We start from the raw sequence: 18,044 nt of genomic DNA, 5'->3' as shown, positions 1-18,044 counted from the left end.
GGTTCCAGGGTTTGAAGAAAAATATGTGCCAAGTGAGTTGATTTTGTCTCTAATTGCTATAATTGTATCATTAAAGAAGGTCATGAAGTTCTTACTACTGAGGGTTATAGGAATACAATGCTCAACAGAGCTGTGGCTCTCTGTCAGCCTGGCTACAGGCCTGAAAAAAAATCTAGGATTGTTCTTATTCTCCTCTATCAAAGTGGAGTAATAGGCTGCTCTGGCATTACAGAGGGCCTTCCTATATATCTTTAGAGTTTCTTGCCAAACTAAGCGAGATTCCTCTGATTTAGTAGAGCGCCATTTACTTTCCAATTTTCGCGATACTTGTTTAAATTCATGGGTTTGTGAGTTATACCATGGAGCTAACTTCCTCTGTTTCATTATCTTCTTTTTCTAAAGGAGCAACTGAGTCGAGTGTTGTTCGTAGTGAGCCTACAACACTGTCAACAAGGTGATCAATTTCAGAGAGACTAATGTTAGTACAGTAATCTGGAATATTAGGATCAGGCATTAAATTAAATGCAGAAGGAATTGCTTCCTTATATTTAATTACAGCACATAAGATAAACAGATAAACATCTAGTGTAGAAACGTTTGCCCATATGAGTTGTCCTGTAATATGAATTCAAAAGTTATTAAATAATGGATGGATTGGATGGATTTGAATATTAAAATCTCCTACAATGATTACTTTATCAGGTTTAATGACTAAATTTGACAGAAACTCTAAGAATTCAGATAGAAATTCGGAGTACGGACCAGGAGCACGGTACACTGTAACAAGTATAATTGGCTGCACGGTTTTCCAGGTTGAATTTGAAAGACTAAGAACAAGACTTTTAAATGAATCATAATTTAGTTTAGGTTTAGGGTTGATTAATAGGCCTGAGTCATAAATATCTGCAACGCCTCCTCCACGACCACTGCCTCGAGGAATATGAGTATTAATATGACTGGGAGGAGTGGATTCATTTAGGCTAACATATTCTCCATGACACAGCCAGGTTTCAGTAAGACAGAGTAATTCCATATGGTTATTTGATATCAGATCATTTACTAATACAGCTTTAGATAACAGAGATCTGATGTTTAAAAGTCCACATTTTATTTTATTTTATTATCGCAGATTTTGTGTTAATTTGAATCTTTCTGTATAGCTCCTCTTCTGTTCATTTTTGATCTGGTTAATTTAAATGATCATGGGTCATGCGATGCATAGGTCTCTGTTAGCGCGGCACAGGAGGCCTCCAGCGTTAGCAGACGCTCGTCCTGTAAATTTGCATTTACCTCGAGGGAGCCTATCTTCTGAGCTTGGTTTGACAGTGTGGCGTGGAAGTGATCCAGCTTTGCTTCGAGCGTTGAAATGGAGGCTTTGAACTCAGCAGATAGGGCTGCATGGCGGAGAGGGCTGCATGGTGTTGCTCCAAGAGGTAAGTAATGGCTGCCATGCTAATCTCGCCACCTGCCTCCTCTGCTGGGCTAGCCTTTGCCCCCTATTACTATTTGTGTGCCTTTTGGGGTCCTGAAACGAAAAAATTATCAAAAGTTGCGGGAGCAAGACGAGACCAGTGTCTACTCCATCTCAGACAAACCGGTAGTCCCTTGGCTCAACTTTTGACGCAATGCACTGTCATTTGGTCATCTGCCCAAGATCTTCTTTCCCTGTCATTTAACGTTAAGCACAATCAGATAGCCTGCATTCTTTAGTGCAACTCCGGTTTTAAATAAGGTTCCACCGAGATTTGAACTCAGATAACCGTGCTCCTGGTCCGTACTCTGAATTTCTGTCCGAATTCTCAGAGTTTCTGTCAAATTTAGTCCTTAAATCCGACAAAGTAATAATTGTAGGTGATTTTAATATTCATGTGGACAGCGATAATAATAGTCTCAGTATCGCGTTTATCTCTCTATTAGATTCGATTGGTTTTAGTCAGAGTATACATAAACCTACTCACTGTTTTAATCACACCCTCGACCTTGTTTTGGTTTATGGTGTGGAAATTGATGACTTAATAGTCTTTCCACAGAATCCTATTTTATCAGACCATTATTTAATAACTTTTGAATTCATATTACAGGACTACTCACCACTGGGTAAAAGTGTCTACACCAGATGTTTATCTGATAGTGCTATAACTAAATTTAAGGAAGCGATTCCATCTGCATTTACTTTAATGCCTCATCCTAATATTCAAGACTCCTGCACTAACGTTAGTTTCTCTGAAATTGATCACCTTGTTGAAAGTGTTGCAGGCTCTCTAAGAACAACACTTGACTCTGTTGCTCCTTTAAAAAAGAAGATAATAAAACAGAGGAAGTAAACTCCGTGGTATAACTCACAAACCCGTGAATTAAAACAAATATCGCGAAAGTTGGAAAGTAAATGGTGCTCCACTAAACTGAAGGGATCTCACTTAGTTTGGCAAGAAAGTCTTAAAACCTATAGGAAGGACCTCCGTAATGCCAGAGCAGCCTATTACTCATCTTTAATAGAGGAGAATAAGAACAATCCTAGATTTCTTTTTAGCACTGTAGCCAGGCTCACAGAGAGCCACAGCTCTATTGAGCCATGTATTCCTATAACCCTCAGTAGTAACGACTTCATGACCTTCTTTAATGACAAAATTATAACTATTAGAGACAAAATCAACTCGCTTGGCACTATTTTTTCATCAAACCCAGGAACCTTACAAACTGTACGACCTGATATATTCTTGGACTGCTTTTCTACAGTCGACCTTAACAAATTAAACTCTACTATTTCAGCATCAAAACCTTCTACTTGTCTTCTAGACTCTATTCCAACTAGGTTACTTAAAGAAGTGTTACCTTTAATTAGCACTCCTGTATTAGATATGATTAACATGTCTTTATCAGCAGGTTATGTACCAATGTCTTTTAAAGTAGCTGTAATTAAACCTCTTCTTAAAAAGCCCAGTCTTGATCCTGAGGTACTAGCCAACTATAGACCTATATCTAACCTTCCTTTTCTCTCTAAGATCCTCGAGAAATGAGTTGCCAATCAGTTGTGTGACTTTTTACATAATAATTAGTTATTTGAGGATTTCCAGTCAGGATTTAGAGCAAATCATAGCACTGAGACAGCACTGGTGAAAATTACTAACGACCTTCTAATAGCTTCAGACAAAGGACTTGTCTCTGTACTTGTCTTACTAGATCTTAGTGCTGCCTTCGACACTATTGACCATCACATCCTGCTACACAGACTAGAGCATCTGATCGGCATTAAAGGAACCGCACTGAGCTGGTTTAAGTCATATTTATCAGATAGATCTCAGTTTGTACATGTTAATGACAAATCCTCCATGCACACTAAAGTTAGTCACGGAGTCCCACAGGGTTCTGTCCTTGGACCGATTCTTTTCACCTTATATATGCTTCCCTTAGGAAATATTATAAGGAAGCACTCCATAAATTTTCATTGGTATGCTGATGATACACAATTATATTTGTCGATCAAACCAGAAGAAACCCATCCGTTAGATAAACTTCAAATGTGCATTAAGGAAATAAAAAGCTGGATGACCTGCAATTTCCTGATGTTAAACTCAGACAAAACTGAAATTATTGTACTTGGCCTCAAAGGCCTCTGAAATTCAATAGCTAAAGACATTGTTACTCTGGATGATGTTGTGCTGTCCTCCAGCACCACAGTAAGGAATCTGGGTGTTATTTTTGATCAGGATATGTCCTTCGATTCTCACATAAAACTAACAACAAGGACTGCATATTTTCACCTGCGTAATATTGCAAAAATTAGGAACATTGTGTCTCAGAAAGATGCAGAGAAACTTGTTCATGCATTTGTTACTTCTAGGCTGGACTATTGCAATTCCTTATTATCAGGCTGCTCCAATAAGTCTGTTAAGAGTCTCCAGTTGGTCCAAAATGCTGCAGCTCGTGTACTAACTAAAACAAATAGAAGAGAACATATTTCTCCTGTATTAGCTTCTCTGCACTGGCTACCTGTAAAATCTAGAATAGAATTTAAAATCCTTCTCCTTACGTACAAAGCTCTTATTGGTCAGGCTCCGTCGTATCTTAAAGAGCTCATAGTACCATGTCACCCAACTAGATCTCTGCGCTCTGAGAATGCAGGGCTACTCGTCGTTCCTAGAGTCTCCAAAAGTAGAATGGGAGGCAGAGCCTTCAGCTACCAAGCTCCTCTCCTGTGGAACAAACTCCCAAATGTTATTCGGGAGGCAGACACTGTCCCCTTATTTAAAAGTAAACTTAAAACTTTCCTTTTTGATAAAGCTTACAGCTAGGGCGTACGATGAGACTTTATTCTGCTTAATTATGCTGCTATAGGCCTAGTCTGCCGGGGGATAATACTTTTCCTGATACTCTGAGCTTCTCTCCTCTCTGTCTGAATCATTCATGTCCCATCAATGCATGTTACTGATTCAGCTTCTTCCCCGGAGCTGTTTGTGCTTTGTTGTCTCGCAGGTCTCTGCTGATCGTGGTGGTGCTTGCTGCCGTGGTCCTACATGACGCTTCCTGCTGCTATTGTCACTGTTACTCATATATACTATCACTAGTTTAATAAACTATAAAATTTGTAGCTGTATCGTAGCTGCTATTGCCACTACTCATCATTGATCATGTTTGCCACCATAATTATTATCATTTTCATATTCTGTCACCTTAGCTGTGCTTGTTTCTACTATTCTGTTGTATTAACTGTCATAACATATACATTATATTCACATTACTATAAATATTATAGTTACTGTTAGGCTTTGCTTGCATCTCTGGAAGTGTGTCTGTCTGTCTCTCTCTGTCCATCTGTGTGTCTTTTCTCTCTTTCTCTCTGCTTTTCTTCCTCCCCAACCGGTCAAGACAGATGGCCGTCCTCCACAGAGCTGGGTCTGTCTGACGTTCCTGCCTGTTATAGGGAAGGTTTTCGTTGCCACTGTACTCTACAGAGGAATTGTTGGGTCTATGTAAATCATAAATAAGTCATTGAGTGTGGTCTTTACCTACTCTGTAAAGTGTCCTGAGATAACTTTTGTTATGATTTGACACTATAAATAAAATTGAATTGAATTGAATAGATAACTGGATTCTGGAGTCCAGAGCGACGAGAATAAAGTTGAAAATATTTAACTTTTCAGGCGGCAACACGCCGCGACAGCCAGTCGGAGCGCTTTTATTTCTTTTAAAAGCATTCAGATCCCTGGTTAGCACTAACATAACTTCCCATTTAGCACAACAGCAGAGTAGGCTGAGCTGGGTGCTAGCTTCATTTAGCTAGCTGCCTCGGCTGCTACCTGTGGTTGAAGCGATGATCAAAAATGTGACAAATGTGAACAAGTGACGTGATACAAGCGTCTCAAGCAATTGTATTCGCGTCTATCGCGATTGATGTGAACGCAGCCTAATAGCTGATGGATGGTGGAGATAATAATGAAGTAGCTATTCTGTCAGTGGCGGCTGGCCCATAGAGGGCGCTAGGGCGCCACCCCTCCTGCTCTAGATTGCCATTAATTAACTTTTTATTGATTCTATTCAATACTTATTTTCATCCCATGACTACAATTGTGTGGTCAATGAGTAGCTTATAATGCATTTTCTGCAATAAAATTAACTAAAAGCAATGACTGCATTGAAATATTTATCTATCTATCTCGCATCTCTGTGTCTGCTGAGCTGAGCCGAGCCATACAGGTCTGACATATAATCTGGCAAGTTGTTTCTTAGCAAGAATTTCTGATATGATCGGCGAATCTGACAGAGTGACCATGTCGAGAGGCAAATATATCAGTGTAGACTGGTTCCAGCATTATTTTTTGTACTGGGTTCTGATTGATGTAGCCTGACTCTGCCAGATGGATTGATTCTCATTTGCTCTGCATTTCAATTCAATTCAATTCAATTCAATTCAATTTTATTTATAGTGTCGAATCATAACAAAAGTTATCTCAGGACACTTTACAGAGTAGGTAAAGACCACACTCTATGACTTATTTATGATTTACATAGACCCAACAATTCCTCTTAGAGTACGGTGGCAACGAAAACCTTCCCTATAACAGGCATGAACGTCAGACAGACCCAGCTCTGTGGAGGACGGCCATCTGTCTTGACCGGTTGGGGAGGAAGAAAAAGAGAGAGAAAGAGAGAAAAGACACACAGATGGACAGAGAGAGACAGACACACTTCCAGAGATGCAAGCAAAGCCTAACAGTAACTATAATAATATTTATAGTAATGTGAATATAACGTATATGTTAAGACAGTTAATACAACAGAATAGTAGAAACAAGCACAGCTAAGGTGACAGAATATGAAAATGATAATAATTATGGTGGCAAACATGATCAATGATGAGTAGTGGCAATAGCAGCTACGATACAGCTACAAATTTTATAGTTTTATTTCCATCTGGGAACTCTAGTTTGGAGATCTTTTGGGAAGGGGTGAAAATACTGGTTACTGATTGGATAAACCATCTGTCTATCACCAACAATGGGCCAAATCAACCAATCAGATCAACAAAGTGTATCACGTACTAACAGAGGCAAAGCTCAGAAAATAAACAACAGGTCGGTAGAGGATATTTGCCGATTTTGTAACATGAATAGTGCGCTCATCTCATTTGTGGAAGCCTCCACGTTGTTTACACTGAACAGTCGCGTCTTGTTTCATCACACTTAAATCCACCTCAAAACCAACTCTGATGGGTTCGGTCGCTTGGTTAACTTCTCCAAATTTTCTCTGTTGCACGTTACCAAACTGATCCGCGATTAAAATACAATGGAGCTCGGAGTTCAGGAGGGTATCACAAGGCTATTACTATTTAGCCTATTGACTCTAAACACGCATCTCAAATCTGTATGACCAAGCGAAAACATCTTGTGATTGCCCTTATTTGAGGCATTGGTTTGTAGTGAGAATGGGATTCGATCCGTAGCACTTTAATTTGTTGATCACATCCTCTACTGCCTTTGAAGAAAGGCCATCCTTGACCACTGCCTCAGCTTTTGTCCTCCCCCAGGATATCTTCTTGGCGACGTTAGAGTTACTCAGTGTTGTGAGAGTGGGCTTCATCGCTTAGTCTAAACTGTTGTCAGGTTGTGCTTCACAGTGTGATAAACGTGCTAACTCAGCAGCAGTCACCTGTGCAAAAAGAAAGGTGATAAACTACCTTTAGAGATAGTATGCATATGAGCTTTTACAACTTGTAAGATGTGTGTCAAAAGTTTGTATATATATATATATATATATATATATATATATATATATATATATATATATAGTATTTATTATAATTATAGCGCTAAATAAAACAGTAACTATTACTCAGTCATTACTGTTAGATTGTATGAACCAAAGATAAAATAACAGGATGCTCATTAACTGTTATAGTATAAATAATCACAGTATCAGTGCTGTGATTATTTAGGGAGGGGAGTAGTGATCTAAAAGTAGTTAAACATGTTGCGGAAGGCATTGCCCATGAATAGTAGGGCTATCATAATAGTGTGGATTGCTGTGGTCCAACTTATCCAGGCTGGCTATACTGTCAGAACAGCTTCCCTAACACTGCTAGCCTATCTATTTACTAGATTTGGGTTCAATAAAATCGATATGATTATGTTTTTATATGATTGCAATCTAAAACTTTCACCACTAGATGATGCCAAAGCCCTACTACAATACACAGTTAGTGTACCTTTAATAACTACCATATCAGCCTCTGGAGATGTCTGGTGAACAAAAAACTTCGAGAGCTCCCTGTCTCCTCTGAAGCCTCTTGTGAATCTCCCTGATCCATGTTGTTTAACGTTGATAATTCCACCGGGACTTATGGAAAATTGCTGGTGGCAGACAGTACAGTTGGCCTTATATTTGAGATCTCAAACTATTTCCAGCCATTCATTTTCTTTTTCCCATTCTGATCTATATTTTTGTAGCAACACTGACTTTGCTGTGCTTTTCATTGGTCGATAAGAAGAGCATTCTAGGAATGGCCAATGGCTTGCACAGACTTTCTGAAGGGAAGGGGCAAAAAGGGAAAAAAGGGTGGGTAGTGGCAACACTGACTCAACGGTTTCTGATTAGTTCGGGACAGAGAGAGACAGCCGGATAGCAACCCTAAACATCTGAGCCCACACGCACACACACACACACGCACACACGCACGCACGCGCACACACGCACGCACGCGCACGCACGCACACGCACGCACACACACACACACACACACACGGATTTAGATACACATATGTAAATGTTTTGCTACAATAATGGGCCCCATAGTTTTCAAGGACATACTGTAAACTTGCTTGGCTGATGAGTGACATCATTTCTGTTGGATAGGGTCCCTCAAGAATGCACCGCCCCCTCTGGCTGAGAATCTAGCTCCACTCCTGGGACCCCTGCAAAAATTGTTTAAGATCCGACAGACAATCACGCTGGATAAACAAGCCTTCAGTTTTAGAAAGCGGTAGGCTATCCTTATTTATGGAGCTGTCTCTTTGTAACCAGCTATTCAACCCTCCCTGCAGTCATTACACACTGATCATGTGAACAAAGCTCGTGTTCATCTTTCATTGAAATCCACCATTTAACACTATTCAGGTATGCTATGAGTTCCTCATACCAATGTTTATCTATATCTACGGAAGCCCTAAAGCAGGGGTGTCCAATCCTGCTCCTGGAGGGCAACTGTCCTGCATGTTTTAGGTTTCTCCCTGCTAAAACACACTTGAGTCTAAAGATTTTCACACCTGTGACACACTTCAGCTGCTTGATAACTAGCACATCATTAGATGCAGGTGTGTTGGAGCAGGGAGAAACCTAAAACATGCAGGACAGTGGCCCTCCAGGAGCCGGGTTGGGCAGCCCTGTCCTAAAGGGTCATACACTACATACATTTTATTTCCTCTGTTTTCCCGTAATACCGTCTCGAAATCAAAGAAAATAAAACGTATGTAATGTATGACTCTTTAGGGCTTCCGTATCGACTGTAGACATGGGAAGGGGACGTTTGTATTTCAGTTAGGCAGCCAGTAGCCTACTACTGGGCAGACCCATGGATGATCGCGAACCGGAAAGTCAGTCAACTTTCCGCTTCCTGTCAAGAGATCCGCTCAGCATCACATAATGTAAGCATTAACGGTTTGCAAAGAAAATGCAAAAAACGTTTTTCTGAGGATATGTTTGGTTAACTAGAAGAGCGCGTGGGTGTTTACTGCATATTAACTGTTAACGTGCACCGGCTAAAGAACGGTAATGTCATCAACCAAACGAGACGTCATACATGTGCAGCGGGGCTTTAGCTCTGCTAACGTTAGCTACCGTGGCTAAAGGAGTTAGCATCTAGCCTGCTACATAATGCTTACAGCTATAACACAGGGAAACGCGTCCTCGCTGTGGTGTGTATTACAAAGTGCGAGGTAAATAACGTTAATGGATGTTGACATTATCTGAGGTCAAACGTAGAAAAAGCCTTAACATCCTAAACCTACAGCTTGCTCAGCTAAGTGAACGTTACCCCACAGACACGGAGCTACAGGCGTAAGGAGGTGGTTTAGCAGAAACATCTCCACAATCCTCAAAGGTTATATATATATATATATATATATATATATATATATATATATATATATATATATATATGTATATATGTATATATATATATATATATATATATATATATATATATATATCCTTGTGATACATGAGGAATATTAGTCTTTACGTTACACAAGTGGTTTAACATAATTCAATGAAATGGTTTAAATGCATAATAGTTTTTTATTCTGAATATCAAATGAATGCTGAATATCAAACTGACTTAATACTGGTCTCTAACGTTAACCATCTGGATGAAAAAGTATATAAATCCGCCCTCTGCTTGTTAAATGTATTTTATCAGCTCTTCTCAAAGTTTGAGTTATTTGTGTGACAAGTAGCTAGCATTAGAAAATTATTATTTTTTGAAACTATATGAAATCATTCCATACTGGCTGTAAAGACAGCCCTTCGTAGTGTGGATGGATAGATATTGTCCTGGTGCACACTGTTACTTTGTTATATTTTCTGTATAAGTTCTTCAGGCAGAAGAATGTCATTAATACTGTAAATCTGTCCATGAATATGTCACTGTAAATATTCTATTAACTGTTGTTTACTGCAGTAGATGTCTGATATGTGATCCCTTTCCCAGCAGCAGAATGCCTAAATCAAAGGAAGTCCTGTCCTCCACATCTGGAAGTGAGTCTGACAGTGAGGTTGAGACCAAGGTTTGTACTTTTAATACCAACTACTGATTTGTGTACTTTATGCATGTGTGTTGCATATGTCTTGGCATTAAAAAAGCACAGAAAGCATATCTTATTTTGAGATAGACAGTTCTAGGGGACTGACAGTTTGCAAGGTGCGATGACATGAAACTTTGCTGTTTAAATCACCATCACAAAAAGATGAGTAGCTGCTTTAGAAAATATCTGGTTATTTGATAAAAAAGGTACAAGCCTGTGGGCATAAACACTGAAGGAGAGCAGATAACTATGAGAAGGGATGGGTATAGATAGGATTGTATTGAAATAAATAATAAACTCTCTACATTAGTACAGTTCCCTCTAAGTCTTTCAAAGTTGTCAGATCGCTGTACTGTTCACACTACATAACTTTCTGTCTTGTTTTCACACTACCTGATGGACCAGCGACAGGGAGTCACACACTACTCGACCCTTCACCTACAGGAATCCTTGCATCCAGTCTCCAAACTATTAGGGGTGGAAATCTTTAGGCACCTTACAATTCCAAGATTACAATTCAGAGGCCTGTGATGCGAATCACGTTATAAAATGATTATCATCTATACAGAACTAATTTTTTCACACTGACTACTTAGTGCATTTTTAGCGAAGTATTGGTAATGACCCAAAATGAATTTACTTCCAATATCTTATATTAATAAAAACAAATAGAAGTGATGTGCTATTCAACTGGAAGGTTACATTTGCCAGCATATATCCCTGCATTGCAAATCATTTATGAAAAACTAATGTTTGCCTGTAGGAGCATACTTGTGGTAAATTAATAAAGACTACACCATAACAACATAGCAAAATGCCCTTGTTGACAAATAAATAATAGAGAATCCAAAACATTTCAGCCATATCTGCAGCCATGTGGCTTTCATTCACTGCTCTCATTAGGAGCACATTAAACGCTGGCTGCCACTCATCTGTGAGAAAATGCGCAGTCACGGTGACAAAGGATGTCCACGCATTACATGTTAAAGCTATCCTACTGGTTTTCTTTAGTGATTCCATGACCTTGGTTTTGGTCTAGTGAGCGTATCACTGTGTCAGTAAAACATCTTTGAGATGGGACGTTGGAACCGGCAACATGCAGCAGCTTATGAGCCGCCACCACAGCGAGAAGCAAAGTAACGTTACACCACCTCCTGAGTGAAATTAAACCACTGTGACGAGAGGCTTTGCATCTCCTCTCCCCAAAAACAATGCAAGAGCACAAGAAATTACCAGGGCAGTTGGTTATTTTATCGGAAAAGATTTGAGGGCATTTTCCATCGTTGAAAATGATGGCTTTCAGCTGTTGATGAACACGCTGGAGCCAAGATACCGCATCATGTCACGACAGCACTTCAGTCAGGTGGTGGTGCCAAAACTAGCAAAAAAGCTCTAGTGGTTCAGGTTCTGCGGAGGGCTGATACTGTGTCTATCACAAGCCACGGGTGGACATCTAGAGCAGTCCAAATCACTAGAGATTTGATGCTTTAATGCTATTTTGATGTGGGATTTGTTTTTAAAAATCCAGTTATTCTTTGTTATGTAAGTGAATAACTACTTCAGTTGCACAGTTTTATACAAATACAGTGTTTAACAGAGTTTCTGTAAAGAAAGGACCTCTTTTTTGTCAGGATTTTATATTAATTTGTTAATTAGGATATTGAATAACACCAGTTTACACCACTTTTGCACTTTTTAAAAGAGAACACAAACTGAAAGAAGAGAGAAAGCACCTAAGATTTTTTTCCCCTACAAATAAAAGGTCACAATTTGTCTGTAGCTCATTTTGATTCAAAAAAACAAATTGTGAGAATCGTATCATGAACAAAAACTCATGAACTGTATCAAATTTTGAGTTGAGTGTATTGTTACATTCTTACTGGTGACAGTGAGACAGATGAGTCAACCAGGAAATAAACACTTTCCCTCTCTATCTCATACATTTGTCGGTGTCATTGTGCTCTCAGTAGAAATATTAGCTGTCTTTATTACGAAAATGTCAGCCGTAGTTTGGCGAGTGTGTCCCTACCATGGTTTGTACAGTTGCCTTCTAAAGTTACGTTAATGCATGAACATCTGTCTCACTGTCACCTGTTAAATAAGTTCATCATTCAAACCCGTCAGATTCATCTGCCAAGCTTCAACATTTCTGAGTTGTTTGTTTCGTTCTGTAAGCAAAACTTTTTAAATTAACATTTAGAAAATCGCTCTTGACATTTGTGAATCAATTTCAGAATAGTCCATGTACGCATTGCGATGCATCTAAGAATTAATTTTCTTCCCTCACCCCTACAAACTACGTTTTGCCACAAAATTGCATTGGAGAAGTGACACGGGACATGACATAATACCATGGGCAAGACAGGATTTTTGATATTTGTCAGAAACAAGCGCTACAAGTTGTTGGTGGTTAGGGGGTGGTGTCTTTGGCACACATGCTAACATAATAGGCAGTTTCCCCACGTCTTTACTATTTCTAGCCTGTTTCCTCTTGGTGAAAAACAACGACAACTTTGGTCTGTGTTGCAAATGTAAAACATACAGTAAAGTCCAAGCGCCCCCTCCCCATGGTTTCCCCACAGTCCATGTCTTGCTCTGTCATTGGCTTTTGGAGACCCTGACAGCTCCTAGTATTTAGCCTGCTAGTGTGTCTGTGAGGCACCGGCTCACGTTTTTGAACAGTTTACACATCGCACTTGAACACTAATTTAGGAGAACTGAGCCATCGCCGATTTGCCTCCAGCCTGGTGTTTTTGTCCGTGACTGCCAACATCTGTTGCCAAGCGGCAAATCGTGGCTAAAGCCCTGTAGTTGGAACTAGCCATTAGCCACAAGTGCTCCCTTTCACTACGTTTCTTAATCATATCTTTTCTCTTTATCTGCTGATGGTAGCTACTGCTTTGCTAAGCTTTACTATTCCACTCTGGCTATTCAAGGTAGCCCTGTGGTATAAGCTACATACATTCACGATCCGTGGTAAGGACCGGGTGTGAGGCAATCTTGAAATTAAAAAAAGAAATGTGTATTTTTTTTTTAGGCAAAGAGAAAGAAGTCAAGTGCACCAGAGAAACCAGCCAAGAAACCAAAGACTGGGGAGAGTTCCAAGCCAGGAGGCTCATCCAAGGGCAGCAGTAATGGTGACGACAACATGTTCCAGGTGGGTATCAAGGATTGGTATGTCACGATACAAGAAGTTTGGTAGTTGATGCCAATACCAGTGGAATTCCACAGTTCTCCATACCTAATTCGATAATACTGTAAAAACAAAACAATAAATACTGTGTACTTCAACATACACTACTTTTCTAGCATGTATTTCAGGTAAGTGAAGTATGTTGTCACTCTTTTTGTCACTGTCATTGTCACTTTTTCTGCTTAAACTTTCTACCACCTTTTTGGCATGGAGAAGAGGGGTTTGAGGGCAGGGGACAAGGATTTACATGTAATCTGAAGAGAACATCAGTCTGCTGAACCCACAGCCTGCTTCCTTTAAGCCTGGCATCAGCACATAGCTAGCATATGGTAATGTCTTCCATGAGTTCACCTGGAACTCCAAAACCGCAGCTATGTTAAGTTAAGTCTCTTTCTCTCTGACCTTGTACTTTCACATAGAACCAGGCTGGTAAAATTAAAGTTAACTGCAATATGCTGGTCTGGCAGATGTCTGCGCTATAAAAAGTGCTAACATTAAGTAATGTCTGCTATTATATTTAAAGTTAGGCTCTATGTGAAAATGACGGCAGAGAAAAACAGACTTATTTGTAGTTTGGTAGTTCCAGGTGAACGTGTGGAAAAGTCCTTGCTGTAGATGTGCTTTAAAGCCTGAGGCTTACTGTGGTTAAGCCATCAGGCGGGGATCGGGATGAGGAGCTTTGCTGTCCTTCTGCGCTGGTAGGCATTTTTCTTCCTTCGGCATTTAACGACAGACTAGAGAACTTGGGCTTATGTTCTTCCCCAGTCAGTTCCAGTAGAATTGCAGCCCTGGTACATACAGTACTGTAGAAAAGGGACTACTGTCAGGTTTTCAGAATTTTGGCATTGGCTTGGTAACAAAGTATCGGCTCTCGTGAGATCCCCAATCACAGGTATACTCAAGAAATTTCAGTTCCCTCCATTGTGTACTTTTGACAATATTTTTTTTTATTCATTTTAAATGAAGTGATATTGTAAAATTCATGAAGTCAAATGACCCAAATCACTCTAAATCTTGTTTTCCACATCATACACAATCATGAATTGTTTTGTTCCCCTCAAAAACAAACTACAAATGACAATAAATATTAACAAGATTGAGATGAAATTTCCTATTGGGATTAATACAGTGCAAACCTAACTCAACAAAGAAAAATAAAAGGTTTCTCTTGGAAAAGTGTATTTTATCCCTGTGGCACACTGGCATTGACATGCGTACTCCACATACGTGTTGAGTGACCACTCGTGATCGGATCTCACTTCCCTGCTCTTTATGCAAATAAACACTATCACTTGGCTAATACAGCAGAAGTAGCAATGTAAGATTACATAAATGTCTGTAATAATATCCTACATATAACTGAATCTGGGTAGATTTTATTTACCTATAAATGAGTTTATTGTTTACCGGTGTCTATCGGCATCGATATCGACAGCACTATGTTTATTTTGGTTGTAATTCACAACCTGTGATATAAGAAGAGCACAATCTTTAGTCAGACTATTGTATTTTTACCGTTGCCAATAATATTTCAGGTTAATTCCTTCATTTTTTGTGTCGACGTGGCTACTGTTGAGTCCATGTTAGATTATATTGTAAAATGGCCAGAAATGTTTTGTGGAGAAAAGTAATTTGAGAGTTTGCTTCTTACAGATTGGAAAGATGAGATATGTCAGCGTCAGGGACTTCAAAGGTAAAGTTCTGATTGACGTCAGAGAGTACTGGATGAACCAAGATGGAGAGATGAAGCCGGGTAAAAAAGGTAATCACACCTCTGAGCCCTGCATATGCCATAGATATGTTTTAAGATAAGTTTCGGTGATCTACATTTGGTACATATTAGTTGTGCAACGGATCATCATTGACCTGTGATCCATTAGATCAATATCTTCGGTTCAGCCCATATGTGATCCGTGGAATGATTTATGGCGAAAAAGTCGAGCATGTTGCACAAGTCCACGCACTTAAGAGCAGCGGGGTCATGGCGAGCGGAGGAACGGAGGAGCTTGAACGCCCCGCATCATTTAAATCCCCTGTATGGGAGCTAGGGGTGACCCTGAATAGTCGACTTTTCGGCGATTTGATCCGATGAGCCTAATTGTCCTCATGAAACAATGGATTATTCCATTCTGGCTACCGTCAGCTATTGTCAAAGAAAGATACAAACAAAATACATTTTTGTTAGAACAACAAACACTTTTAATAAGTCGCTCCTATCAGAAATCACATCTCTTAGTAACCCTCTTCCTGACACACGTGACTGTGCAGCACTGGACTCGCGTGCACCCGCCGCTGTCTGCTTCATGTCCATAGCTCGCCACCCCGGATCAGAGGGTTTTTCATGAGCAAAAAACAAAACCTGATTCGACTGTAGGCAAGACGTGTCGAATCAGATTCGACTATGAAAATGAAACATCCCTAATGGGAGCATTTTGGCTTCCCTGTCACGTATAATGATGAAGGAGGTTAGTGGATAAAACCGTGAAGGTGTGTAGCCACTGCGGCACTAGAAAGCCATACGACAGTGGAAACACATCAGGCATGGCCATGCATTTGAAGCGACATCACCCTGGTGTTTCACTGACTGCAGTGAAAACAACCGCTTAACACCGTGGCATTTAAGCAGCTTGCTGCACAATCCAAACGCTATCAGTGTGTTTATAGCTGCAGACATATAATAATGCTTTTTGCTGATCTGATAATTGATCTGAACCGTTGCACCCCTAGTACATATTCATCCAAAAAACGTTGTTTTTAGTAGTTTGCTGTTGTGGTGTTGGACACATTTTAAACCTCTGTTTTACATTTCTTGTAGGTATCTCCCTTAATCCTGAACAATGGAACCAACTGAAGGACCAGATTTCAGAAATTGATGATGCCATTAAGAGAATATAAGCATTTCTTTCAGTGTTATCTGTGGAACTCATTACGTTCATTCAATAAGTTGGCTAAACAGTTTTGTAAAAAGCCTGGGGTTGTTTTTTTTAATGGACTTAAGTTTGTAGTTATATAGATCTAGTGTTGTCTGTATACTCTCTCTGTGAAACTTGTTTTTGTGTTGAAGTAAAGGTTTGGGTGGATGCGTAGGTGGTTGATCATTATAGTTTGTGGGTAGAGTGTATCACAGTGATGATTTTGTATTGTATAATAAAAATAAGGCACTTGCTTTTTGTGGTGTGATCTCATGTTCACAGTTTGACTATCATGTGAATTTAAATAAGACTTTGTTTCATGTGACTTTTGTAATGTGTAGCAACATCAGTGCTCTTCATTTCTGAAAGCCGATCCAGTCTATGTTGTGCCTGCAGGTGATTAGATTCATGGTGAACCATGGGTTAGATATTAACAATAAATACAACTGTTAAAAAAATTGGCAAATGAAATTATTGTAAGCATATTAGATTTGCATCACCTACAGTATAACCATCTCTGTCAGTCATAAAGAATGATTTATGAAGTAGTTAATAGGCTTGTGTGGCTGTAGTTTGTATCCTGAAGATGTTGTATATCATCTACAGCAGTGGACATACCGCCCCAATCAGAAGATGATTTATTGTTGACTGTCTTCAGCCACAGCCAAGCTGTAGGAAGGGGTAGCATCAGAACTGACATGTCAGTGTTTTTAAGCATGACTATGTAGCAGACTGATATTAAAACAAAAATTCGATAGGAAATGCTAAACTTATATTAAGTTACGTTTCACAGATCTTAAAGGTTAAGTATGTCCCTAGTGTTTTATTAATTTAGTAATTAATGTTTCCTTTTTTTTTATTTTGGAGATTCCTTCAAGTACCACCAGAGAAAGCTTGAGTAGCACCAGTGGTTAAGTACCACAGCTTGAGAGCCAGTGAGCTACAGGTAGCACCAGAGGTGTGCCTCAGTAGGAAGGCTGCACGATATGAAGCAATTATGTGATGGCGTTAAATATTGCACTATATTACTTCAGTATACTTGTAGTGAACAACATATTGCTTGTTTAATTAAATAAAACCGAAATTATTTCCAACATAATTTTCTCATACTATTAAAAAAAAAAAAAGTTGATTGAAAAGAATGATGTTTTAAAGTGAAAATTTCCACGGATAGTCAATTGAGTGTATTCTGCCATGTGTTAATTGCTCAAGTTGATATTGCAATGAAGATTTCTTTTAAAGGTTTATTGCTCAGCCCTACTCAATGACTATCAACACGTGCACATGCATAAATACTGATGGTCCAATCCTATGTCAAAGCCTGAAATATTACTTTTTTTAGTTAAACCAACAATATATGTATCTAATAAGTACCGTGTGTATCAAAGCCTGATATATCTTCTTCCTCTGTGCTATAGAGCTTCATTGTTCAAAACGTTGACATTCCTTTATTACCATGACACACACACGGCCTGAATGATGAATCCTACTTGAACATAATTGTATATTAGCATATGGCAACACCGCCTAATGGAGACGTCATCAATAAAAAGGCTGTAAGAAGAAGAACTTAAGCAGGCGTGAAATCGACGTGTTGAATAAACAAAGTTAACGTGTGATTTTCCAGAGTGACAGCTCAAACAT

The 18,044-nt window shown here is 39.3% G+C and overlaps 1 protein-coding gene across 3 annotated transcripts; it reads left to right on the top strand.

Annotated features, from left to right (window-relative positions):
• Positions 1–9,078: 9,078 nt before the first annotated feature.
• Positions 9,079–16,654, top strand: sub1b (SUB1 regulator of transcription b). Of its 3 annotated transcripts, none has more exons than XM_083912256.1 (5): positions 9,079–9,137; positions 10,205–10,277; positions 13,333–13,452; positions 15,142–15,250; positions 16,304–16,654. In XM_083912256.1, the coding sequence occupies exons 2-5, from the start codon at positions 10,209–10,211 to the stop codon at positions 16,381–16,383; spliced, it is 378 nt and encodes a 125-aa protein (XP_083768382.1). In that variant the 5' UTR covers positions 9,079–9,137; positions 10,205–10,208; the 3' UTR covers positions 16,384–16,654. The 3 variants fall into 3 exon arrangements, with proteins under 3 accessions (XP_083768382.1, XP_083768381.1, XP_083768383.1); XM_083912255.1 differs by having other exon boundaries at positions 9,113–9,137; positions 10,202–10,277; XM_083912257.1 differs by lacking the exon at positions 9,079–9,137 and adding an exon at positions 9,176–9,261.
• Positions 16,655–18,044: the final 1,390 nt, after the last annotated feature.

The sequence above is a fragment of the Echiichthys vipera genome (genome assembly GCF_963691815.1).
Source record: "Echiichthys vipera genome assembly, chromosome: 4".
Lineage (NCBI taxonomy): Eukaryota > Metazoa > Chordata > Actinopteri > Perciformes > Trachinidae > Echiichthys > Echiichthys vipera.
Note: the sequence above shows the minus strand (reverse complement) of the source record. Positions and strands in the feature narration are given on the sequence as shown.